This window comes from Tigriopus californicus, chromosome 8 (genome assembly GCF_007210705.1).
Source record: "Tigriopus californicus strain San Diego chromosome 8, Tcal_SD_v2.1, whole genome shotgun sequence".
Lineage (NCBI taxonomy): Eukaryota > Metazoa > Arthropoda > Copepoda > Harpacticoida > Harpacticidae > Tigriopus > Tigriopus californicus.
Window position 1 is genome coordinate 6287129 of NC_081447.1, and position 23480 is coordinate 6310608.

At 43.5% G+C, this 23480-nt stretch overlaps 6 protein-coding genes across 6 annotated transcripts in view; 3 read left to right on the forward strand and 3 right to left on the reverse strand.

Moving 5' to 3' along the window:
- LOC131885774 (sorting nexin-20-like) overlaps window positions 1-1013 on the forward strand; it is a 1958-nt gene extending 945 nt beyond the window's left edge. The window contains exon 4 of the mRNA XM_059233929.1: window positions 102-1013. Within this exon, the coding sequence (XP_059089912.1) occupies window positions 102-812 (711 nt within the window). The 3' untranslated portion in view covers window positions 813-1013. The remainder of the gene's footprint in view (window positions 1-101) is intronic.
- Window positions 1014-1022: 9 nt separating this feature from the next.
- Window positions 1023-4742, reverse strand: LOC131885771 (uncharacterized). The gene is made up of 4 exons (XM_059233926.1): window positions 4663-4742; window positions 4161-4594; window positions 1382-4087; window positions 1023-1323 (listed from the first exon to the last, which is right to left on the reverse strand). The coding sequence occupies exons 3-4, from the start codon at window positions 4082-4084 to the stop codon at window positions 1126-1128; spliced, it is 2901 nt and encodes a 966-aa protein (XP_059089909.1). The 5' UTR covers window positions 4085-4087; window positions 4161-4594; window positions 4663-4742; the 3' UTR covers window positions 1023-1125.
- Window positions 4743-9040: 4298 nt separating this feature from the next.
- Window positions 9041-13694, forward strand: LOC131885772 (sodium-dependent neutral amino acid transporter B(0)AT3-like; the record flags this gene model as incomplete). The annotated part of the gene is given in 11 exon segments (XM_059233927.1): window positions 9041-9657; window positions 9779-10049; window positions 10708-10931; window positions 11115-11222; window positions 11340-11612; window positions 11714-11915; window positions 12057-12238; window positions 12348-12549; window positions 12634-12793; window positions 12870-13133; window positions 13212-13694. Coding segments are annotated over 11 exon segments (2382 nt in total). The 3' UTR covers window positions 13450-13694.
- Window positions 13695-13826: 132 nt separating this feature from the next.
- Window positions 13827-18173, forward strand: LOC131885773 (sodium-dependent neutral amino acid transporter B(0)AT3-like). The gene is made up of 12 exons (XM_059233928.1): window positions 13827-14479; window positions 14632-14757; window positions 14828-15017; window positions 15100-15323; window positions 15401-15490; window positions 15556-15828; window positions 15955-16156; window positions 16714-16895; window positions 16983-17184; window positions 17273-17432; window positions 17554-17817; window positions 17891-18173. Exons 1-12 carry the CDS (start codon window positions 14225-14227, stop codon window positions 18102-18104), a joined length of 2382 nt encoding a protein of 793 aa, XP_059089911.1. The 5' UTR covers window positions 13827-14224; the 3' UTR covers window positions 18105-18173.
- Window positions 15657-23260, reverse strand: LOC131885776 (TIMELESS-interacting protein-like). The gene is made up of 4 exons (XM_059233931.1): window positions 22918-23260; window positions 20948-21188; window positions 20543-20857; window positions 15657-15783 (listed from the first exon to the last, which is right to left on the reverse strand). The coding sequence occupies exons 1-4, from the start codon at window positions 23168-23170 to the stop codon at window positions 15738-15740; spliced, it is 855 nt and encodes a 284-aa protein (XP_059089914.1). The 5' UTR covers window positions 23171-23260; the 3' UTR covers window positions 15657-15737.
- On the reverse strand, window positions 18169-19096 carry LOC131885777 (phospholipid phosphatase 3-like). The gene has a single exon (XM_059233932.1). The coding sequence runs from the start codon at window positions 19061-19063 to the stop codon at window positions 18212-18214; it is 852 nt and encodes a 283-aa protein (XP_059089915.1). The 5' UTR covers window positions 19064-19096; the 3' UTR covers window positions 18169-18211.
- Window positions 23261-23480: the final 220 nt, after the last annotated feature.

Genomic DNA, 23480 nt, shown 5'->3' on the forward strand with positions numbered 1-23480 from the left:
GCCGGCAAGAAACACGTGGTAAGGCGAGAAGGCAAAGGCAATCCCATAGTTGAAAAAAAAGGTTTAATGCATATGCATTTTTTTTCGTTGACCCCTTACAGAGCTACACCATCATGATCAAACGCTTGGGGAACGATGCCCATCCGGCTTGCATCGAGCGGCGATACAGTGACTTTTGTTACGTGTACGAGAGCATCCTACGCAATTTCCATCCCTCGATTCTGGGGGACTTCATGTTTCCCAAGAAAGTCCTGATTGGTAACTTCAAGGCCGAGGTGATCACGGAAAGAACAGAGGCCTTCCACAAGTTTCTCAACCTCATCTCCAGCTGTGATAATCTGCTCTACTCGGATTACTTTTACTCTTTCGTCTCATCCGAAGAGCACAACGAAGCCGTCAGTCATATAAAGCTCTCGCGTTATGAGGAAGCCATTCCATTGCTCGAAAACATCTTCTACGTCAGGGAAAAGTTACTCACTCTTAGTAGTATCCATGTGCTCCAATGCCTGTGTGAGCTGGTGGCTACATTACACGCGGTCAAGCGTCACCGGGAAACCATGGCTTATGCAATGGTGACGGCCAAAAGCTTGGAATTGCTGCGAGGTCACTCCGAAGCAGAATACATGCGGGTGCCTTTCCTCAAATTGGTTTCTGAAACATCGGGCTTCTTGGGATTGGATAAGAAGTCGTACGACAAGCAATTGGCCGAGCTTCGTTATCAAGGCGTGAAAATCGATAGCGTCATGCCTCTCCTGGAACTCATTCGGGAACGCTACATTCACCGGGCCAGTCATACGGCTAAATTAAGTTGAAGTAGCTCACGTGATGCTCGATCTTAGCCTGCCCCCCTCCCCTCTCACCAAACATATACACATATTCCAACTATATTCAGTACAAGAGTGATTCGGAAATGACTTTGTGAGTAATCAAATACTTCTGGTGTCTTATCTCGTTTCTCATTCATAGATCCTCAATACCTAGCCATTGTTTATAAAAGTATTTAAAAATGAAAACGACAGCGATCATGCTTCAACATAATAGTGTATTTGTAGGTCCATTTATCGGTTGGGGGTCATCCTGGTTCAGTTTAGATAATTCGTTCAAGTGCAAAATGATGCAGAGGCTTTACGCCTCTTCTGGAATGGGCAGATCCGGTTGGTCCCATTGTGCTTCTTCGTCATTTTCGATGTTGTTGTCGTCCTCGGATTCATGAGCGGATTCTGGATCGCCTGTGTCTTCAGGAATGCCATCTGCTCCTTGTTCTTCAGGAATGGATTCCTCTATAGTCTGGTCAGAAACCACATGGCTTTCGTCGATATTGTTCTGAAAGCATCATCATATTAGTGTTGCTATTTCATGAGTAATTACTCATATTTCTTACCTTGGGCTTTTGCCTGCTCTTCACCCCTAGGCGAAATTTCCTTGAGGCCACCCCCAAAAGTAGGAACAAGATCACTCCAAACCAGCCCAAGAGAACGGAAAATACGCAATAAGGATCAGGTTGGTCACCTTCTCGATCGTGGAGGTACGTAATCCCGGCGAAAATCCAAAGAAATAAGGTTATGAAGCAGACCCAAATTGTACCATGGGCCTGAGAGCGAAGATCCATCACCACATTGGTTCGTTTCGTTTGCGGTCTCGCCATGTTGAAGAGAATTACAATAGCGCAAGCTACCGCAGCCACAGAAACGCCCACGTTAAACAAGATATACATCGCTTTGGCTTCATCGTTCCAGCCAACGAAGCATCTCGGATCGAGACCGAGGTCCTCATTGTAGAGAATGAAGAACACTCCCAAGGGTATGAATGGAGCTCCATATGCCAACGGATAGTAGATCTTTGTTCTTCCACTGATAATTCCAGCAGTGAAGGCTTTGAAGGTGGCATGTGCTTCACAGAAGGTCCAAATGGCTGAGGCCGTGTAGCAATACATCATGAGGAAACCAACCACAAGATTGGGAGTCTCATCATCACGGATCGAGTCGAAATCGGTTAGAATATGCAGGCAGATGGCAAAGTTCCAACAAATTCCTATGTTCATTCTGAGAACATGGAACATATCCCAGACCTTTTTGGAGCCCACAATTACCAGAATCATGCCAGAGAGAAGAATGACGCTGAATCCAATGCCAATGTACTTTAAGACCTGGAGAATGAAACAGTCGTCGTCAATTTCTATGGGCTGTGAGAGCTCCCTAATGACGGCAAATGAGCCGAACTCGTGACATTCGCACGTGGTCTTTTCGTCACTCGTTTCCACGACTTTGCATTCCACCGGGTCCCAAGCTCCTGATGAGCCGAACCCTTCGTTCCACCAGACACAATGTCGAACTTCGATTCCATCGCGATTGGTAGAGGAAAACCATGTTGAGGTGAGGTGTCGAGATTGCAATCGAGCCGAGGAAGCTTCCTTATGATAGAAAGTGGCTCGGATTGGGTTTTCTCTCATATAATCTGGGTCCGCTCGACATTGTTTGACGGTTTCCAAATCGGCTTCGTCGTAGTCAGCTGAATCCACAGAAGCTCCCACATTAACCGTAATGACCTTACTATCCACCTCCCAATCATCGCCACGGATATGAGCAGGATTTCTTTTTCTCGGGAAGACTTTCGCCAAGTTGTTGAAAATGCTCGTCACAAACGAGACCGGAATATCATTGCAACCCTCCTGGTTTTTAAACATCCCGGTCGGTATGGTAAATGAATCTTTCGCATTTGGCCATTTACCCTTGTTAACCAGCCATTCCAATCCATCGTATTTCGGATATCGAAGTCTAATCTCGCGTCGGAACTCCTTAGGCGGTAATTTGTGTGCATTCATGACGAAATCCTCTCCGGAAGTGGCGTATTCCATGGCATCTCTGTCTGGCTTGAAGAAGTTCGTGGCCTCATCACTCGAGGTGTTCGTGGCTCCCACCCAAGCCACCATGTACTCTTGAAGCTCTCGAATGGTGCGAGGAGCTCCCTCCATTTCCGGGTACTCTTCGTAGACTGCGTTCCATTTGTCGATATTAGCAGTGCTTCCGGCCACAATCTTACTGGCTACAATCGCCAAAGGGAATCTCGCTTCCACTCGAGATGGTGATTTAATACCAGAAACTTTGTCCACGTTCAGCATTGTGCTCATCACATTTTGCAGGGCCAACATGGATTTTGCCGTATCAAATCTACTTCTCGCGCTCGTGGTGGTTTTGGCATTAGGATCTGTGGTGGTCTTAGCATCTTTTGCGGTGGATGGACTTGTACCTCCGCCTGCGGATCCGTTCCCACCTACCACTGTGGTTCGAGTTGGAATGGGTGGGACGGTTGTGGGTTGTGTGAGCAGCATAGCCTCCAAGATCTCATTGGCAATCTCAGCTTCGTGGTCATTTGCCAGGTCCGCATTGTTGAGGAGAGCCTTGAACTGCTGTGGATTAACCTTGGTGAATTCGGCTTCAAAACCACCGAAAAAGAAGATCGTCTCGTCGTGAGTGGCATTTGTTCCCAGTTTCCGGGACCAAAGTGCGATCTCGTCAAATTCCGCTCCCGAGAAATGATCAAATTTCGCATTGGCATGATCATAATGACACCCAACCATGATGACCGGGGGTGGTGATCCGTTGATGGTATATCCTTCGACCGGGCTAAAGCTCGAGGACCCCGCCTCTGTGAACTCGGGTAGAAGCGAATGTCCCACCCGTTCCAGGTTGACAAAGAGTTCCAAGCCTCCCAATTTGTGCATGGGAGTTTTAGTATCCGTGAGATCGGGCTTGGTGAAACGTATCCCGATGTTATGCCAAGTGTCATTGTGAAGTTGACCCGTCACGCGTAGTTCCCATACTTCTTCACCGGTGCTAACCACGTCCACCAAATCCACACCTTGGTGATAGATGGCAAATCCGGGGTAGGCTCTGCCGGTAACGGGATCATACTCTGCTCCACTACTGATGATGTACTTCTTAGATTGGGCGCCCTCACCAGTGTCAAGGAGAATGTTGCTATCGTAAGTGATCTTTTCCCAGATGGAGAAAGACAATCCATCGTTGCAGTACAAGGGATTCACTTGACATTCGTCCCCTGGGATAACAAAACTCGAATCCACCATGCACTAAACGCACACAAGGGATCAATTAGTTGTCATTCAGAAAATGCCCCCCCAACACATTAAGATGGCTACTTACGGTCTCCGGTCCAAATTTAACAGAGGTGCCAAAACCAAAGGGCCCATAGCCAAGTCCTTTCCCAGGGGTCCAGTCACCCACCGTTTGAGTAGCATTGAGATTGAACGTCGGCCAATGGTAGTCGGTTGTGATTTTGTATAAGGCCTCCTCAGGGGCATAAGTCACGGGTTCGAGGGTGGTTGTTTCCCCGTTACTTTCAGTGGCTGTTGAATAGATAAGGTTGATTATCCTAGTCCTAAGGATTATTGGATCCCTAGCTTAGCAATGGCTTTCGATTACCTATGGTTGTTTCTCTAGCCAAAGTGAATGAGGAGCAACCAAAATGTGAATCAAAAGCCAATGCTGAATCACATTTAGTTATCAAGCATCATGGAAACCTTATCAAGCATCATGGAAAATGAATGTTACAAAAAAAGTTTGTTTAATGAGGGATCCTGGAAAATAATGAAGAGCTTTGTTGAAAAAGAAACTGATTCAAAAATGTAAATCCGAGTACTCTTACCTGAAAAGAAAAGATTAGCCAGAGATTTGACTTGACGTTCTCAAGCAATGAGATTTGAGAGTCGATTAGGGGCCTTACTTTGGGGACTTCACTTTTATATGAGGAAGGCATTTGTGTTGTTAACAACGCCTTGGAGATGTTGAACATAATTAATCATGTCGAAGAGTGAAGACGCTCCACGAAGACTCAAAGACAGTGTGGGTCAAGAGCCACATGACTTTCTGCGTTTCCTTGGATCCCACAAGTGGATTTCATGACAACGAAGACGAAAACAGAAAGAGTGTGTGTCTCGTGATTCTCCATGACAGCAAGGTCATCATTCAGATTTTCTTCGAACCTTGAATCTTTAATTACACTCTTAGGACTTTTCAAATGTGCTATTTTTGTGAGGCGGGTAAAATACGCAGCTCTTTACATCTGAGAAACCATCACATTTTTTTTGCTTACGGGAAATGGACGGATTTTTTGTTTTACTTCTCTATTCCCTCAAAGAAAGACAGATTTAAAAATTTCAATTTCACTATTTGTTTTGCTCCAACTAGACTTTTTTCTCTTATAGTGGGTATTTGACCTCAATTATTTTACTAAAAAATGAGGTCTCGCCCTATATTTTTGCATCTTTACTTTAGTTGTAGCGGTTATTAAATTAAAGAGCTAGAAACGGTCCAACAAAACTAGAGTTTCAAGTAATGTTTTTTTGAACATCGATCCATGTTAAGTCTCAAGTTTTGAATTCTACGCACATTATCTAGGGGGATTTTACCCGATACAATATGGCATTAAGGAGAGAGAAAAAGATCGGCTTCTACGCATTAAGGAACGCTTGCCAAGGAATTGCCCTGACAAGGTAAGCTCTATGTCGAGGAGTTTAAGCCTTTCCACAATCATCAGAAAACAAGAGTCTCACCTCGAATACTGTACATGCCATCGTCACACCCTGAGTTGGTGTGACATCGTTACCGCCGAGCAAGGCAATTTTAAAAACATTTGCCTTGGCGTTTAATGATGAACATGCCCAAAACCGGAGAACCATGAGAACTGATCTTCGCGACAGATCGTTTCTCATGTTAGTCACTTTAGAGCCAAAGGTGTAGGCTTTTTAATTAGGGTATTCTCAAGCCTGACAATTTATCAAGGACTAACGGAATTTTCACGGCTTTTCGTTCTAACAAACATGACCGGTATAGCCCGATTCCAGGATTCAAACAATCATTTGAAAACTACTATCCATGGATTCCTACAGTAGTTTCTCGAACAAACATAAAATCCTACAATTGTAACGACCATATCGCGATAGTTACTACAGTAGTTGTACACCAAGAAACAATTCCCTAAATTGCATAGCAAAATTGCATCATTATCTTCTTTGTGGAAACTGCTGACGAAGACAGAAATGCATTTTCATTTCTCTTGATCTTACAAATTCAAGAATGATGCTCCAATGGAGCTCGAGAATCGAAATCATCCTCTCTCTTGTTCTCGGAATGCTATCTGCTCAAAATCCATTGCTTCAGTTAAGATAAAATGTCTTTCCATGAACTGAGCTTTGGCCTTGAAGGGCACATTTTTCGATTTTTCTCGTTGCTGATGTCCATCCAATGTCAGTTTTTGGCTTCGAATCTTGACAGCTTTATGACGGGATTGGGCTGAGGGCGACGACACTTAGTGTCTTACTGAATTTACCCTAGTAGTTGTGCGTAAGGCACGATAATTAAAGGCCATGCATTTCAATTTGGAAAAGACGACGCGCTCTCTCAATAAATGAGGTATTGGTTATTTGCCTTAGTTGTCAATAGTCTAGTATAAGGAAAGACTCCACCATGCATAGCTTTAACTTGTCATTTATTTCAATTTGCCGGCTTGTTGAAGTAAAACGTATTCTGATATTGATCCAAGATATTAGAACAATGACATAATCATATCAAAAAATGTTATTTTCCGAGTTTTGTAATACACCTCACTCGATAGTTGAAAATCCAAATGAATCATATTTCGAGTTGGCTGAGAAATGTTTTTTTTAAGCTCCCCTTCCACAAAATGCCTAAAACCAGGGTGCAGTCCCACGTTTTTCCTTGAATTTTCTTTTGTTCATATGGCTAATAGTTATAGAACATATGAAGTACATTTTATATCTCATGCACTCATAATGTTTGCTTCCTTGTGTGATGCTATATTACCTCAATATAATATATGCTGGTTCTATTTCAGAATAAAATACACAATATATTCATTTCCCGGTTTATCAATGCATTTCCAAAGAATATGAAATATGGAGATACGTGAGAAAAAAGAGAAAATCAGATGCATTACGACAGCACAAAAGAATTGTCAAAGAAACCTATGTATGTAAATGTAAAACATAAATGTATGTGTGATCACAGTTTCAACATCCGTATCAAATATAGAGTCAATGATTTGAACTACAGGGCGTTTCATGATTATGGCTACAGAAAAACACACATCTAACTTAATAACGACTTCAACTAGACCAACAACACTGAACACCTTGATAGACACATAATTTATGAGCGTGCACCAAATGTCATCGATTTCTGGCGAGAAGTTTTGAAAGAAAGAAAAATCGCTGAAATTATTGCACAAAGTCAAGACTTTCTGGGGAAAAAATATTTTCAAAGAAAAATGACTTTCATTTTGTGCCCAAGAAACGGGGAAAGAGGTGAAAAAATGGCTTAAGGAGAATCGCCCGAAAATCTGAGAAACAAGAATGAAGGAAAAATTAGGTTTCAACCAATGAGAGAAACATCAAAATACCATCTCTAAGCATATTTTTCTGCTAGTTACTTAACAAAAATTGTCCTTTCGGTCAAGACCCTTGGACATTTCATCCAAACTCAAGAAAAAGTTAATGCATTGCGATGAAGTGCAGATCATTCTTTCATTCTTGTTGCTATTGATATTTTTTATTTTGCGGACTTTCTTACCGCTACCGGGATTGGAATCCCAGCAGTTCAAGACGAGAAAGGGATACTTCCGGCGGCGGGGTTTGAACCCACGACAACTAGGGAGAGGATTCTTGCCTTGTTTACGCTGCCTCTTAGACCGATGGGCTACACCAGCTCTCTTTATTTCCCCACACTTTTGAGCCATTTTTATCGTCTTTTTGTTTTGGCTTGGTTACCAAAAATATTGTGGATAAAATTATCTCTTAAAAATCCGTCTTTAGTTATAGTCATCTCGCACATATCATGAGTGGAATATTCAATCAGAGAGCTCTATGTACGAGGTTTCCTCCTCACTTAGACTACTTTATGGCAATATATTACGGATGGCGAGTGTAGATATCTATCACGTGGCTTGGAAGATTTTCAGTTCCGTCATCTCTATGTACGTGGAACATGAAAAGAAAGCTTTCGAGGGAGCGACTAACATCATATGAAGCTTTCTATAATCTAAATCGATGACGACTGACCCACTTCTTACACGAATTTTAAACAGTAGCCGCGTAACTTCGTCTCACACCAGCTTTAAGTATACTGTATTATGAAAACAAGACTCGCTGACTCCGTATCAATCCCATTTGATGGGTGTTGTTCCATTTGACTTGGAGCATGCGTCCATTATCGCCGAGGGATATGCGTCCTCGGCGTGATTGATCAATTTGCTCGCCCAATACAGAAGAGTACAATTCATGGAGAGTTGTATCCAGAGCAAACTAGAAATATTACCGTTCCTCGTGGTTCTATTCTTCATTCTGCAATCAACGGGAAGGCGCAAGGCATAGTGGTTGTTTTCTTCTTGGAATAAGTAGGCAGAGAGAGCGAGAGCGAGAGAGAGAGAATAAGAGAACATTTCCCACTTGGTTCATCCAAATTCATCCAGTTCTTCGAGTCTCGTGGGTGGCACTCGTCCATGGTGCATACTTAGCTTTTCCAGCCAAGACGAACATTGGAAAGCGGGGTGAGCCGGGTCAGGTGCCTTCAGGATGGATAGCCAGGGCCCAAGTAGCCACTATTCTCGCCCTCTGTCCTCTTCTCTCTGTTCGCCCTTTCCCTCTCCATCTTTCGTCTTTACTTAAGGCTTATCACATGCAAAGAAGGCCAAGTTGTTCCTCGCCTGGGATCTCTCCAACGTTCCACGGAGTGCCGTACAATCGAGCCGGTTCGCCGGTGCTGACGAAAGTTCGTAGAGCGCACCGCTCGAATCTCGATTCTCGAAAGCGAAGGGGGAACACTCTTAGAGAGTTCAGTTTCCTTCGAATTTGGTCGAGGGAGGTGTTTTAGAGTGGAAGGACTTGAGTGGGTGAACTTGGAATTGATTTTTGCTTCAACCGGTGCTTGCTTGATTCTTCCTCCTCGGCTCTGGCTTGGAGTGTTGATTGAATAGCGAAAACCTCAATCTGATTCCTTCAGAATATAAACCTTTATTTATTGTATTCATTTGACTTAGGAGTGCTTTGAACGGTGTTTGTCTCTGAAAGTCCTTGTTTCGTTAATGGCGCATGCACTTGAGGACGAGCTTTCCCTTGTGTTTACGCGTTCCTCTCTGCATTTCCATCTTTGGTATCAACATGACATGAAAGCATAACCGACTTGTGTCTTGAAGTGATCTCTTGGCCCACATCCAGCACTCTGGTCTGGACAGATTTTTTGTATTCTTTCTTTACTTCGCCCAGGAAAAGTGACCGCAAATCCTCGTCAACGCTCAAGGATTGATCGACCACGACGTCTTGACATACTGTAAGCCAATTAGGTAGTTTCTCTTCTCATCTCCGAAACCATGGCAAACTTCTCGCAACTACGTCGACGACAATCGTCTCGGGAGATCCTCTTCCGTCATCAATTGCATGATGATCTAGAAGGGCGGGCTCGCCATCACTCTGTCTCTGGCCGGCCAACCCCTCAATTTCAGAGGCAGCTCTCGGAAACACCGGAGCATGATGAATTGGCCTCGCTCATGTGGGAAATGCGACCTCGATATGCAACCAGTGCTGGCGAGCTCAAGAGGAAGCATAAGCGAGACCGCTTGCGACGAGAGGTACACAAAAAACATAATCAAGTATTCAATGGCCTTTGAGGTCATATGTTGGTGTGGAAAGGGGTCTCGCAGTTATGGCTCATTGGTCTGAACGCATGTTTTCTGTCCACATTTCTTCTAGAGCGGACAGAGGCATGAATCTGGGGACAAGAATGAGAGTGGTCCATTGCCAGTTCCGAAGAAAACTCACCTCGACACCATAAAGGATGAAGTCGAACCACCTAGTCGAGTGAGTTCCACCCACTCATTTGTCCAGCCGCCCGATCCAGAAGGTGGAGAGACACGTGAAGCGTGGGATTCCAAGATCACCTTCATTCTAGCCACCATTGGATATGCAGTGGGTTTGGGGAATGTCTGGCGGTTTCCATATTTGGCTCAGAAGAATGGCGGTGGTAAGATCACAAATTGAATTAGTGCTCTTTACCAGTGCATCGATCTGAGATTCTACACTTTTTGATAATTATTTGGCTTTGACTCAGTTTCTCCATGTGCAAGAAGAATAACGTATAAACGACCCCTCATGTTTCCAGCAAGTACGAGAAATCTTTTAAGGCAAAATCCTTGTCTCTAAAGTAGAGGCAACATCCTTGAGCACAAGGTTGGATGGTCACAGTCATTAAGACAACCATCCAGGGGTCTTAAGTCGTGACTTCAAATGTGAATCTATTAAAGAATTTGGTTTGAGAAAGATATTTCATCATATCGGGTTTGTGACCCTGAAAGTTCAGAAGATGATGGGGAGGTACTTGTTTTTTTTGTCCTATTTCCAAGAATTGCGGAAGATAAGTTGAACTCTCTAGTACAGTGGTAGTCCCATGAAAAAAGGTAACTCGGATGCAGTCTCGCTAAAGGCTCGGTAGTTCCCCTTGGGGATTGTCAGTCTAAGTCACGCCCGACGTTTATGAGCTTGCTATATTACGTGCTCGTTTGTTGCAGAACCATTAAGACTTATTTCCTAGTTGGTTTAGTCGTTTATTTTCATTGTTAAGTCGCAAAACTTTGGAACCATTGCAACTGTAACGTTATTCATCCTGTTCCCTGTACCTTCAGGTGCGTTCCTGATCCCCTATTGGATCATGCTATTCGCTGAGGGATTGCCCATTTTCCTCCTGGAACTGGCCATAGGACAACGATTGCGAAAAGGTTCAATTGGAGTGTGGAAGCAAATGTCCCCTTATTTGGGAGGAATTGGAATCGCCTCTGGTGTCGTCTCGTTCAATGTTGCCTTGTATTATAACACCATCATCGCTTGGTGTCTCAACTATTTCGTTCGCGTGAGTACTAATGATAAGCTTTTCGCTCTCGTCAAAATTATTGAGGTTGAAGTAAAGAAAGATTGGATCCAATACTTTGGAATTCAACCCCTGAATGGGCAGTTGTGCTGCATTCAGCCGACGTCTCCTCCTTTGTTCATTTCAGACCATGATCTTGACCTTATTTTGTATTTTATCTTGCAGAGCTTTCAATTTCCTCTTCCATGGAGTATTTGTCCTCCCCTCAATAGTTCATTCACCGAGGAAACGGCCGCAAATTCCTCGAATTTCATTCCAGTGGAAGAATGCGGGGTGAGTTTCGACCTTGTCTGACGACTGAAGATTACGATGACAGTGATTGGGAAAGGACATGCCCTGTAAAGTCAAGTCTATCTATCCCTTAATACCTCTTCTTCTTTCTTTCCATAGTTGAGTAGCCCGACCCAATACTTCTGGTACCGCGAAACCTTGAACATATCCGACGACATTGAGAATCCAAACAACTTCAATTGGATCATTTGCTTGTGTTTGTTGGCTTCGTGGGTCTTGGTTTATCTCTGCATGGTGAAGGGAATCACTGAAAACCCCAGTGTGATTTATGTGACTGCCATTTATCCCTACGTTGTCCTCATCATCTTCTTTGTTCGTGGATTGACTTTGGAAGGAATGGAAGATGGAGTCCTGCACTTCTTCACGCCAAGGGTAAGTAAGATACGCCATCTTCACGTTGTGAAGTTCCGTTCGAGCACATCCCTTGTGGACACATCCCGTCAGAGAATCACCATGATCTCGTTTCTTTCTAGTGGGAACGTTTGGCTGACCCGTTGGTTTGGCTTGAGGCAGGGACACAGATCTTCTTCTCCCTGGGTCTCGCTTTCGGGGGTTTGATTGCTTATTCATCCTACAACCCTGTCAATAACAATTGTACACGCGATGCCCTACTCGTGGCTTTCACCAACTGCTGCACCTCCATGTTTGCTGGTGTTGTCATTTTCTCTATCATGGGTAAAAAGAACATTACAAACATACACAAGACTAACTTAGTTGTAGAATGTTTTTCCTCCAGATATAAAACTTCTAACTCTGACAAAACACTAACCTCGGGGTCTTCGCTTATATCTACCCTTATTTATCTGTCGCTCTCAGGTTTCAAAGCCAATGTTGTCCACAAGGAATGTTTGGCTCTCCAAAACACGACCCTTCTTAACTACTTCCAAACCACCGACATCGTTGTTCCCGAAGATGGATTTGTTCTCTACACCACTCCTGAGGGAGAACTCCTGAACAAGTCTGTTCCTTTCTGCAGCTTAGCGAAAGAACTTGACAATGTAAGATCCGTATTTTCTTACGAGCACCAGCACCTCCTCACTCAATCTGAAACATGGCAGCCAAAGAAAAGGTGTTGGCTAATGGTTGAATCTATTTTCCTCCTTGCAGTCTGCCAGTGGCACTGGGTTGGCTTTCATTCTCTTCACTGAGGCCGTGAACCAATTCCCCTTTGGCAACTTGTGGGCAATCATGTTTTTCCTCATGTTGTTCACTTTGGGTCTGGACTCTCAATTTGGAACCCTCCAAGGTGTCATCCAATGTGTAATCGATTTGAAACTAATGCCCAATGTTCGGAAAGAGGTCTTGACAGGTGGGGAAAATTAATTCTAACGAGTATCACTGATTGGAAAAACAACCGCACTTCAACAACTTGCCTGGTTCCCCTTCTATTTAGGGGTCATTTGTGGTGCTTGTCTGGTTATATCAATGGTATTCTCACATGGGTCTGGAAACTACATCTTCACTCTTTTCGATAACTTCGCCGGTTCCATCCCGTTACTTGTTATTGCTCTAATGGAGTGCATTGCAGTGGCGTATGTGTATGGGATAAAGAGGTATGCATTTTTTCGAATAAAGATAATGTTAAGTTTAAAGAGAATGATGTTAGAAGAAAATATTCTAAAAAAATAGATTCTGCGATGACATTGAGCTCATGACTGGAAACCGTCCCAATTTGTATTGGATGATTTGTTGGAAGTACGTCTCTCCAATTGCAATGAGCCTCATTCTCGTAGCCTCATTGCTTGATATGGCCATCAATGGCTCCGGTTACGAAGCATGGGACAGCGTTTCGGGCCTTAAAACCATGAAATCGTGGCCCTTGTGGGCCCAGGGAATGGCTCTTTTCTTGATCTCTCTCTCGATCCTCTGGATTCCAATAGTGGCTTTGCTAAAGTAAGTTGTCACTGTTGGTCAAAATGGCCCCAAGGAGGCGAGACATTGATAACCAATGCATGTTTTCGCTCTGTTTAGGTATTGCGGAATTACTTTATTGAAACCCGAGCCCGCTGGTTGGTTTCCCGGTGAAGAGCTGAAAAGTTTCTACCAAATTGAAGACTATAAGCCCACGAAAGTGGAGAAAACTCTTTTCGGAATGCGTGACGATGGATCCGAGGGATTGTGCTTTCCCACCATGCCCCAAGACCACGTGGCCCCCCCTACTCGACCCACGATCAAGACTGGAGGAGACGACGAAGAAAATATCATGTGAATCAATCAATTCTAGACCCTGAATGCGGAACAAGAATGAGAATATACCAGAATACATCATCTACAGTACTTAGTAGAACGGTGAAAACCATGAACCTAACCAACGCGCAGTCTAAATAGTCTACTTAAAAAGAATCCCCTTTACTACTGTACAAAGTGTTTCCAACACTGTTAATGTCCTTTTAAACTTTAGTTTTATCATGATAACTTTTTGGAGATGAATAATAAAAGACATTTTGAACCCAACCTTTAAAATCCTTGCTCCCTCCAGTTTTGAATCATTGCTTAAGCTCTCAGAAACTGGATCTCGTTGCTTGATTTGCGTTGCACAGTTGTACTCTTTGTACTTTTGTGTATTAATGAACGAGCGTCAAGACGAATGTCTAAACGAAGTAACGTTCTTTAAAGGCACCGTTGAAAAAGGGTTCGTTCGACATGGACTGTTTTGGATGGAATAAAGCTTCCAGTGATGATAGCCCGGCATTGTCTCTAGTTGGTACCATAGTAACCTCCCTACCAAGGTGAATAGACAACAATGGCGGGATCCTTCCTCATCTGCTGTCAGTAGACCATCATCCCCTGATTTGATAAGTACGGAATGACCTGAATCAAAGATACATAGGACTGCTTTAACAATGGGAAACGAGGGAGCGGTCTCTCTTTATTGGATGCATCACGATCTTCCACTACATCGACAGTTTTATAGTGGCACTCTAGTTTCAATATTGTTGGGAACTCTGGCGAGTGGCAACCGATAATTTTGGAGTGGGATTAAAATGGCCAATATTAGCCAACTTTTTCGACGTCAATCCTCACGACAAGACAGTTTGTGCCGATCGCTTTCGAGAAATCAAGCTGCAAATGTGGAAGGCCAAGATTTGGGTCCACAACAACCTGTTTGGCAACAGAAGAGACGACGCGGTTTTCATGGAAAAATCAATCCCCAAGATGCCAAAGACCAAATGGAAATGGCTTCTCTGATGTGGGAACACCGCCCAAAGTATGCCGATATTGCCTCAGGAAAGAAAAAGGTTCGTCACAAAGTAGCGTTTATTTCTGACGGAAAAAGACAGTCTTTGTTTGGAGCATAACTGTGGAAAGGGTTCACCATAGAGCCATGATTGCCCGTGACAGTTCCTGACAGTTTTGATGATACTCTCGAACGGAACACCCTTCTTTCCAGACTCGTAATTACGCCGATGTTGTCGCTGGAAGAACATACAAGGCCAAACAAGACCCCGGGACCACCAAAGACGAAATTGGCCCCAGGAACCAGGACGAGAAGCAAAATGATGATACAGGCGAAAAGGTATGCCCAATCCGAGGTCTAATCAACTTTAAGAAAACAATCTAGCCATTTCCCGGCGTATGTTCCCCAGGAAGGAGCAATTAGTTCCCACGAAAGAAGCGACGGAGATTCCGAAAGAGACAAATTCAAACCTCCTCCAGGCGAAGAACGTGGAGAGGCTTGGGATTCTAAGATCACGTACGTTTTGGCAACTGTCGGGTACGCTGTTGGGTTGGGCAATGTCTGGCGTTTTCCATACTTGGCCCAAAAGAATGGTGGAGGTAAGGGCGATATCTGATTGGTATCTCGCTTTCGCTGCCGCTCGGGAAGATTGATGTTCTGTTCTATTATCGCCTCTTGCAGGAGCTTTCTTGATTCCGTACTTGGTGATGCTTCTCATAGAGGGTCTTCCCATATTCTTATTGGAGTTGGCTATTGGTCAGCGACTGCGGAAAGGGTCTATTGGAGCATGGAAGCAAATCTCGAAATACACGGCTGGCATTGGCATCACGGCTGGGATTGTTTCGTTCAATGTGGCCTTATATTACAATGCTATTATTGCTTGGTGCTTGCACTACTTTGCCAGAGTAAGATCTCGTAAAGACCAACATTATGCCACGGATACTGTATGCGTAAAGTTATCTTGGTACTGTTTCTCTTTCAGAGCTTTCAATATCCACTTCCCTGGAGTGTATGTCCAGGAAATGAGGGCAATCTGACGGAGGAAGTAATCCCATTGTTTAACGAATGTCAGGTAGTCCATTCAGAGACTTTTTCAATTTGGCACAACCGACATCCGAGGATGGAGTTTTCTTTCAGGCGAGTAGCCCGACTCAATACTTCTGGTATCGGGAAACATTGAATGTGACTGCCGATATCGATGACATTGGGGATTTCAACTTTATCATCTTTGCTTGTCTCCTCTTGGCTTGGCTTATTGTCTACTTTTGCATGGTCAAGGGCATCACGGAAAATCCACGGGTGATCCACGTGACCGCAATCTACCCATATGTGGTCCTCATCATCTTCTTTATTCGTGCCATGATGCTGGAAGGAATGAGCGATGGAGTGATCTATCTCTTCAACCCCAAGGTGCGTTTCAGGTTGTAACAATAAAGCTACTATCTGTTTGAAAAAAGGCTTCTACTTAGCAAAGGCTGGGGACTTCTTTGGGTTTGTCTTGACAGTGCTAATTTTTTTCTCTCGCTTTGCTCTCAGTGGGAAATGCTCTATAGTCCAATTGTTTGGCTGGAGGCTGGAACACAAATCTTCTTCTCGCTTGGCTTGGCATTTGGAGGCTTGATAGCCTATTCCTCGTACAACCCAGTGAACAATAACTGCACTAGAGATGCGATTTTGGTAGCTGCGACCAATTTTTCGACTTCAATTTTTGCTGCCATCGTCATTTTTGCCATTATGGGTAAGTTCATTCTAAAAGAAGAAAAAAAATCTTATGTCCTCATAAGTTTGAGCAATTCTCTAAAGCGTAAGATATGTAGCTTCCAATTCTTCTCATACAATCATTTTGCAGCAAGATTTTTTCTTCAACTGCCGCAGTAGCAGTTCCTTAGTAAAGCAGCTTTGTGAGTGCGTTTTACATTATGAGACAATGCGTCTTCTTTTTGTGACACTCAAACTCTAAAAAAAGCTACTCTCAAATAATTTTTGGCTTAGTCTACAATTTTTGAGCCTACTCATAGACAGGCCTTTACCGGAAGACATGAAAGGAGTAAATCTATTCTTGATCCTTTTCCAAAGAATCTTTGATTATTAAGAATCAGCATCCAACGTAAAAGTATCAGCTACAAAATATCGTCCAAAGCCGAATGCAGATGCGTTCTTGCAAGTGGTTCCTTTACAAATATGTACACACACTTATAATATCTCGTCCTACCTAATCTAACACGTCCGTTTGCTAAGGCCGGACAACCCAAATAAACATTTGTTAATAAATGAATGCTCGATGGATTTCCTTAGGTTTCAAAGCCAATAACATCCACAAAGAATGTCTTGTTAAGCAGAACGATACTCTCGTGGAACTCTTTGGCACATACGATATAACAGTTCCCGAGAGTGGGATTGTTGAGCACATAGACTTGGATGGCATCTTAGTGAACAAAAGCGTACCTTTTTGCGACCTCATGAAAGAACTCGACCAGGTACGTGACATGATCGCATAACTTGAGTCATTTCTCATCAGAAGAGCGATACTGCCTAACACATCACACATGCTACCCATTTTCCAGTCGGCAAGTGGCACCGGTTTGGCTTTTATTCTTTTCACGGAGGCAGTGAATCAATTTCCATTTGGAAACCTGTGGGCTGTACTGTTCTTTCTCATGTTGTTTACATTGGGCCTCGATTCCCAGTTTGGAACTCTTCAGGGAGTGATCCAATGCGCCATCGACCTCAAAATATTACCAAACCTTCGAAAAGAGCTCCTCACAGGTATGAGATGAATGAATCCAACTCGAACAAACATCGAACTTGGCTGCAATCATCACGAACAATTTACCAACTTTTTTCTCTCATCAAGCCCTCATTTGTGGATTGGGATTGGTCTTATCTTTGGTGTTTTGTCACGGGGCAGGAAACTACGTTTTCACACTCTTCGATAATTTCGCCGGGAGCGTTCCTCTACTGATGATTGCACTATCTGAATGCATTGCTATCGCCTACATCTATGGACTGAAAAGGTAAGAAGGACCTGAAGCTAGGAATCAAGGACAAGCACTTAGAGAACAAAATTGTTCGACTTTGAACAAAAACGACACTCCTCGATCTCTCTTCTCCCGCTAATAATCACGTTCTTGACAGATTTTCAGATGATATCGAAATGATGACAGGTCGACGCCCTTCCCTTTTCTGGCTCATTTGTTGGAAGTACTTGGCGCCATTAGCCATGTTAGGTATTTTGGGGGCCTCCGTGGTAGATATGTTTGTCAATGGTTCTGGATATGAGGGATGGGATGCTGAGATTGGCAGGGCCACAAAGAATCCGTGGCCAACTTGGGCTCTTGGAGTGGCTCTTTGCTTGGTATTTCTCCCCGTGATGTTTATTCCTTTGGTAGCATTTTTGGAGTAAGTAATAGAACTACTGTTCATTGACGAAACGAGTTGGGAGATCACTCTCATAAAAACTTTTAATCCTCAGATTCTTCGGAATTAATCTCCCGATGTTGTCTGCCGAAGAGGAGGGATGGTTTCCGGTGGATGAGCTGAAGGACCACTACGGAATTAAGGAACACAATCCAACAAAAATTGAACGGTTCGTTTTGGGAATCAGAGAGGATGGAAGTGAAGGGGTCTTTTTCCCAGCTTTTCCGCACAACAACTGCAAAACCGCTGATATCGAAGAAAACCAGTAATAGCGATGGACTTGTACAAAAGAAATAACGTCAATTGAGATCTCAAAATAAAAAAACCCACAAAACGGTTTTGATGCCGATTTAATTTCAAACTAAAATGACTTATTTCACGAAACTAATACTTCAGCCGAATTATTTTGATTTGACAAAGTCTCTGTTACGGACGTATATTGTGAGGGCTTCATGGACATTTGTTTTTCGATCTGGGGCACCGAAGATTCAGGTTCACCCGAATAGCAAGTTCTATTGAGAGTTAAGCGACAAGCCCACACTCCAACCACACCTCCCAAGATGAATCCGCACAAAACATCCGATGGGTGATGGACGTGATCCGTTACGCGCGAGAGCCCAGTAACCCAAGCAATGCTAATGGGCACTATCTGGATCATGGGCTTGAGCAGCACACAACACTTGCTTAAAGGCCTGTTTTCCTGATAGAGAAAGATGAATACTGCCATATAAGCGATAAACGAGGCATGGCCCGAAGGGAAAGACTTTCTTGAGGAGGAATCATCTCCGAGACACTCGTAGTTGATATGGTACTCGAAAAGATCAGCCTCGTTGGAACATGTGACGTTGGGCCGGCAAACCGCCAGAAAGTTGGGACGAAGGACACCGGAGAATCGCTTCCCCAGTTCCGTCAGAAATACACTCAGACAAAGACCAAATAAGTACAAACCAAAGGAGGATAGAGAGCGTCCAAGGCATCGCTTGATGTTTTCCCTCTTTGAGTCTTTGGTGAAAGGTTTCATTTCTAACACGTCAGTTAAGGCCAACATGACGAAAGTGACCACGATGCCACCAACTAGAAGCAAGTTGGACGGTGAAGATTCTGGCTTGATGGGGTGATGTATGGACATATCCCCACAAAAGAACCCGGTTCGAACTGGTGACCAGTATCCTTTTCTCATGATCAATGTGGCGGCCACTAACAGTCCGAAAACCAACACATTTCCCATGCGACTCAGTATTGTAGAGAAAGTCCTTGTTTGACTCACACATTTCCCATGCGACTCAGTATTGTAGAGAAAGTCCTTGTTTGACTCATGGTCCACAATTTGTGGAATTTGCCTTTTGGAGGCATTGGCGAAGGCATGAAAGAACGATGAACACTCGTCTGCTATGATTCAATTCGCAAAATGAACTCAATTCACACTTGCAAGCTGAACGTCACTTGCATATAAACTCAAGACGTCATGTGTCTTGAAAGTAGCCATCCAAGAAGTCGACGGACACACTTTGATCACTTGGTAAACATCAAAGGATTACTCCATACATGTAGGAGCTTGCTTGCAAGTTGATCAATTGTTTGGAGATCCGAGTGAGAAGTGTGTTGAGCTTGAACATTTCGTGTAAGCGTACGTAGGGGCAGTTTCTCACTCTCTGTCCTGTAACTCCAGTTCCTTGTCATCTGCTCGAAGACGTCGTCGTTTCTTCTTTTCTACGTCTTCGCTGGTGGGTCGTTCGTCGTTCGTCTTCGAAACTTCATCCATCCATCTATCTATCCAGACGATCCATAGGATCCAGAGTTGGCGCGGTTGAAGAACAATATCATAGGAGTGGACGGACGAGGAGCACGAGGACGAAGAGGAGGTGGGACGAGAATATTGGTACGACGTACACGCCGGTTGTCGTTCGTTGGACCCACCAGACGAAAAAGCAAAGCCAGGGCAAAGCTGTCGGTTGCTCCTCACACGACGAACGAGTACCCAAAGTGTACACGGCTCGTTCGTCGGCCAACAAGACGGTTGAATTTTTGGGTGAGAAGTTGAGTGGTGGTGGTAGTGGTACTTTCACTACTTTGGTCCTTAGAATTGACGACGCAAATCACGGAATTGCCACTCAAAGTGCATGGTCATGCTAAAAATTGGCGTCCCATTTTTTTAGACATGCAATTAGACTTGAGCATTTTATTTACAAAAGTTTGAAAGGATACGGACGGTCACCATGTCAATTTTACGCCATTGAACAGAGTTGAGATAATAGTTTTCATTCGGTCGGAAGGTCTTTTTCGTCTGAAAAGCCTTTGTTCTACTAAGATGACTCCGTATCTGGCATGGATCATGCCAAACGCTCATAACTTTCAGAAATAAATAAATCACAAATACTCAAAGTTATTAAATCTTTACTTAGGCATGGCAGAAGGATGTTTGGCCCATTTCTACAAAAAAAACGAGGGGAGGTGCCAAATGGTGTCAAATGTTGGCCATATGTTCTCAAATTTGCGCCACAAAATTGTCTGTGCAAACGAACCTCAAGTCGACCAAATATCTCTATGGGAGTCCATTAGCTACAAAATGAGGAGGCACTTCTTGATAATTGCTTGTATCGCTAACACTTTCTTCGAACAAAATAGCCTCTTCCCTCATCCCCCCCCCCCTCCACACACGCATTGCCGAAGTCAAAGTCACGGGTTGCTGCCATCTTTTGAGCACTACCTTGAAGGGGATGGCGAGGATCCAGTTGGAGCATCATCCCCACCTTCATCCATCACTGGGTTGATCAAATGCTTCTCTTGAATAACAGGACTCGTTGATCTGGCGTCAGGTCCCACATTTGAACTTTGAGGGTCTTCACCGTAAATTAGACCCACACTGGCCAAAAGATCTTGTTCTTCATCGGAATCCGGGACGTCATCCTTTGAGGGGACATTGAAAGACGGTTGGGATTGAATGCTTGGAAAAACGTTATCAAAAATGTCATTCTCGTTGGGGATTGACGGTCCTGCTTGTGGATTCTCATCATCTTCGTACCTATGATTATACATATATACATCAAATAAGTAGAAGATGTCATTCTAGTGCAACAATATATCTGGGTATGTGGAGAGTAGTTTCGTTTACCTTTGAGCCTCGTCCAGGTCATTTCCAGGGTTGTTATCATCACCATCATCATCCTTTGGGACGGTCTCTTCTACTATTCCCATTCGAAGTTTCTTTAAGTAAGTTTTAACGGCCATCTTTTTACCCAAGACAGTGAGTCGATCACTCACGTCGTCAAAAGGTAACTTGGGATACAAACGATGCGCCCAATGTTCCAACTTTTTGAGGACCAGGTTTAAGTCTTCGAACTCTCGACCTTTGCCTGAAAAGAGGCCACTTTTCAGTCATGTTTACGGCATCTGATTTTTTTAACACAAGGCAACGTGTTTAGAAGAATAGAACGAATGTATCTTGAAATTTTAAGTATGGAAACGAAAAGGCTCGGAACTCAACTTCAGTACGAGCGTTCCCAATATTTTTTTGTTTCAAAAATTAGATTTCTGAATGTGAAGTGACGACACTGAACTCTATTTGTACACTATCTAGGTCAGGATGTTTAGCATTCACCAGGTCTCGTCCATGAAAGATGTGGGGATAAATAATGAAAAGCTCGATGAGAAGGGCCTACCTCCAAGTGTGTGAAGCTTTTCAGACGTGTCGTTGGATAAATCGGACGCTTAAATGCGGAGATAGTATTCACGATGCTTACTCGGTCTGTTCAAGACAATTGTTCAGCCATAACTTGAATATGCTTCGCCCTTTGGGCTCCAGCTTGTTCAGCAGGTCTGCAAAAGATTGAACGAGTCCAATGGTGGTTCACTAGGAATTGATTCGGAACGAGAGAGCTCTTAGAGACCTGAGAACTTTTTTGACTGTAAATGAAAATGAGTTTTTTCAAAAGCATCCAAGAGCTTTGTTTCAATTCTTATCCCAGCTACAGGGACAACAACTTTAGTGATCATTAGGACTGAAAGTGTGTTTGGAAATCACCTTCAAGCTTTCCAGAATTCTGTCTGGTTAAAACAATTATGTTTTCCTCTCTCCTCGAATTTACTACTCTCCAATATTCGCAGAGAATTCGTAAGATCTTGAATCCGTCAACAGGTTTTTGGCCAGACGTTCTCAGAAAACAAATTGATCGACTTATGTTCAAGGGCTAATCATTGTTGCCAACAACAAAATGTTATATGAACATAAGGAAAAATAAGAATGGTTAATGAATGCTTCATGAAGTACTCTAACGTTAAAAACGAATGCAAAAAAGAGAATAATACAACATCTCAGGGTTGAGCCATTGGTTTATAGCATTGTATATGGCGATTCCGTCTCTGATTCCGACAGCCTTGTGCTAGCGGTGGGTAGTTTTTGAACACTCTTTGTCCAAAAGTGGACAAGAGGCGTCTAAAAGTAACAATGGACAGTCCAAAATTAGACAAATTGAGATCAACCACTGATTATAAACTCGCTCAACCATCTTAAAAATCCAGATGTTCCTTAATGCAAATATACTTTTCTTGTCCCTAAATGGCAAATAATCAGCCAATTTTGTGAATTTAGAACAATGAGCAATGCTTACTTTGTTATCGTACCATTAATCCCCCTTGACATGCACCTTCACATTTCCATTTATTCTAAGTCAACGTGAATCCAACACCCTTCTAAAGAAGTACTCAACCTAGAACGCCACCCTTACTCCAAACGTGCGCGTCATTGTTCGGACTAATTGAGTCTTTTGAAGCAGAACAAGTTTTGACATGGCCAGTTGTGCCACTTAAACCTCTACGTTCCTTATCAACATTCACAGTCCATCAAACCACTTCCAAAAACTCATTCACGAAGTAGTTTACCCCATATTTTTTCTTACAAACTGAGAGCTGTTGCTGTGCAATAATTCTGTTTTAATGTTTGACGTCATTCAATTGGTCTAAATTCCATCTTAACGCCGACAACGATTTTCTGACGCGGCTTTCGGCCTTTCTATTTTTTTCCTCTCATTTTCCTCGATCAATGTCTTCGTATCGTCAGCCAGACGTGTCGTATTATCATCTCACCCTTGGGCTGAAAATCGGCCATGACACTGGGCAAGATGCCAATCCCACGTGGTCCACAAATCCGATCCGGGTTCAACTTGGGCATGGGATTGCGAATCACTCGCCGTTTCTTCTCGGGCGGTGGAGCCGCCTCGCCGCCACCCGGGGCCTCGGGTCCCCCTTCACGGGCCTCGCCTTCGTCTAGCGGCGATCGAGGTCTCAATTCGTCCTCGTCCATGGCAAATATGCCTGACGGACTGTTGGGTGTGCTCATTTTTCAGTCAGGTTTTGGAATTGATTGAAAGCTCTGTGACAAAAATCGGCGGGGAAAGCAACAATAACAAGAGAAAAGAAAACGCGATGGATTGAGGTCAAATCTATTTGGATAAGAGGCGGCGTAGGAGATGGAAGGCATGCAATATTTTTGTTTTATATATGAATTGGGCAATAGAGTAAAAGGAAGAGCCAATGTGAGATAATAATAGAGTGGTTGGTTTTCTTTTGCTCGTGATTATGCTAGCGTTCTAGAGGAGGGAAGGTACTTCATAATGTGTGACTTATTTTATCCAATCTCATGTTGAAGT

Coding starts and splice junctions, on each gene's coding strand:
- LOC131885771 (XM_059233926.1), bottom strand. CDS start 4,084: ATGGTGGATTCGAGTTTTGTTATCCCAGGGGACGAATGTCAAGTGAAT. Junction 1,324..1,381: donor AGAGCAGGCAAAAGCCCAAG/GTAAGAAATATG, acceptor TGATGCTTTCAG/AACAATATCGACGAAAGCCA.
- LOC131885773 (XM_059233928.1), top strand. CDS start 14,225: ATGGCCAATATTAGCCAACTTTTTCGACGTCAATCCTCACGACAAGAC. Junction 17,433..17,553: donor TACATCTATGGACTGAAAAG/GTAAGAAGGACC, acceptor CGTTCTTGACAG/ATTTTCAGATGATATCGAAA. Junction 17,818..17,890: donor CCTTTGGTAGCATTTTTGGA/GTAAGTAATAGA, acceptor TTTAATCCTCAG/ATTCTTCGGAATTAATCTCC.
- LOC131885777 (XM_059233932.1), bottom strand. CDS start 19,063: ATGGGAAATGTGTTGGTTTTCGGACTGTTAGTGGCCGCCACATTGATC.
- LOC131885776 (XM_059233931.1), bottom strand. CDS start 23,170: ATGAGCACACCCAACAGTCCGTCAGGCATATTTGCCATGGACGAGGAC. Junction 21,189..22,917: donor GGCCGATTTTCAGCCCAAGG/GTGAGATGATAA, acceptor GCCTCTTTTCAG/GCAAAGGTCGAGAGTTCGAA. Junction 15,784..20,542: donor TCCTCGCCATCCCCTTCAAG/GTAGTGCTCAAA, acceptor CATTCCTTCCAG/CATCATGGCACGAATAAAGA.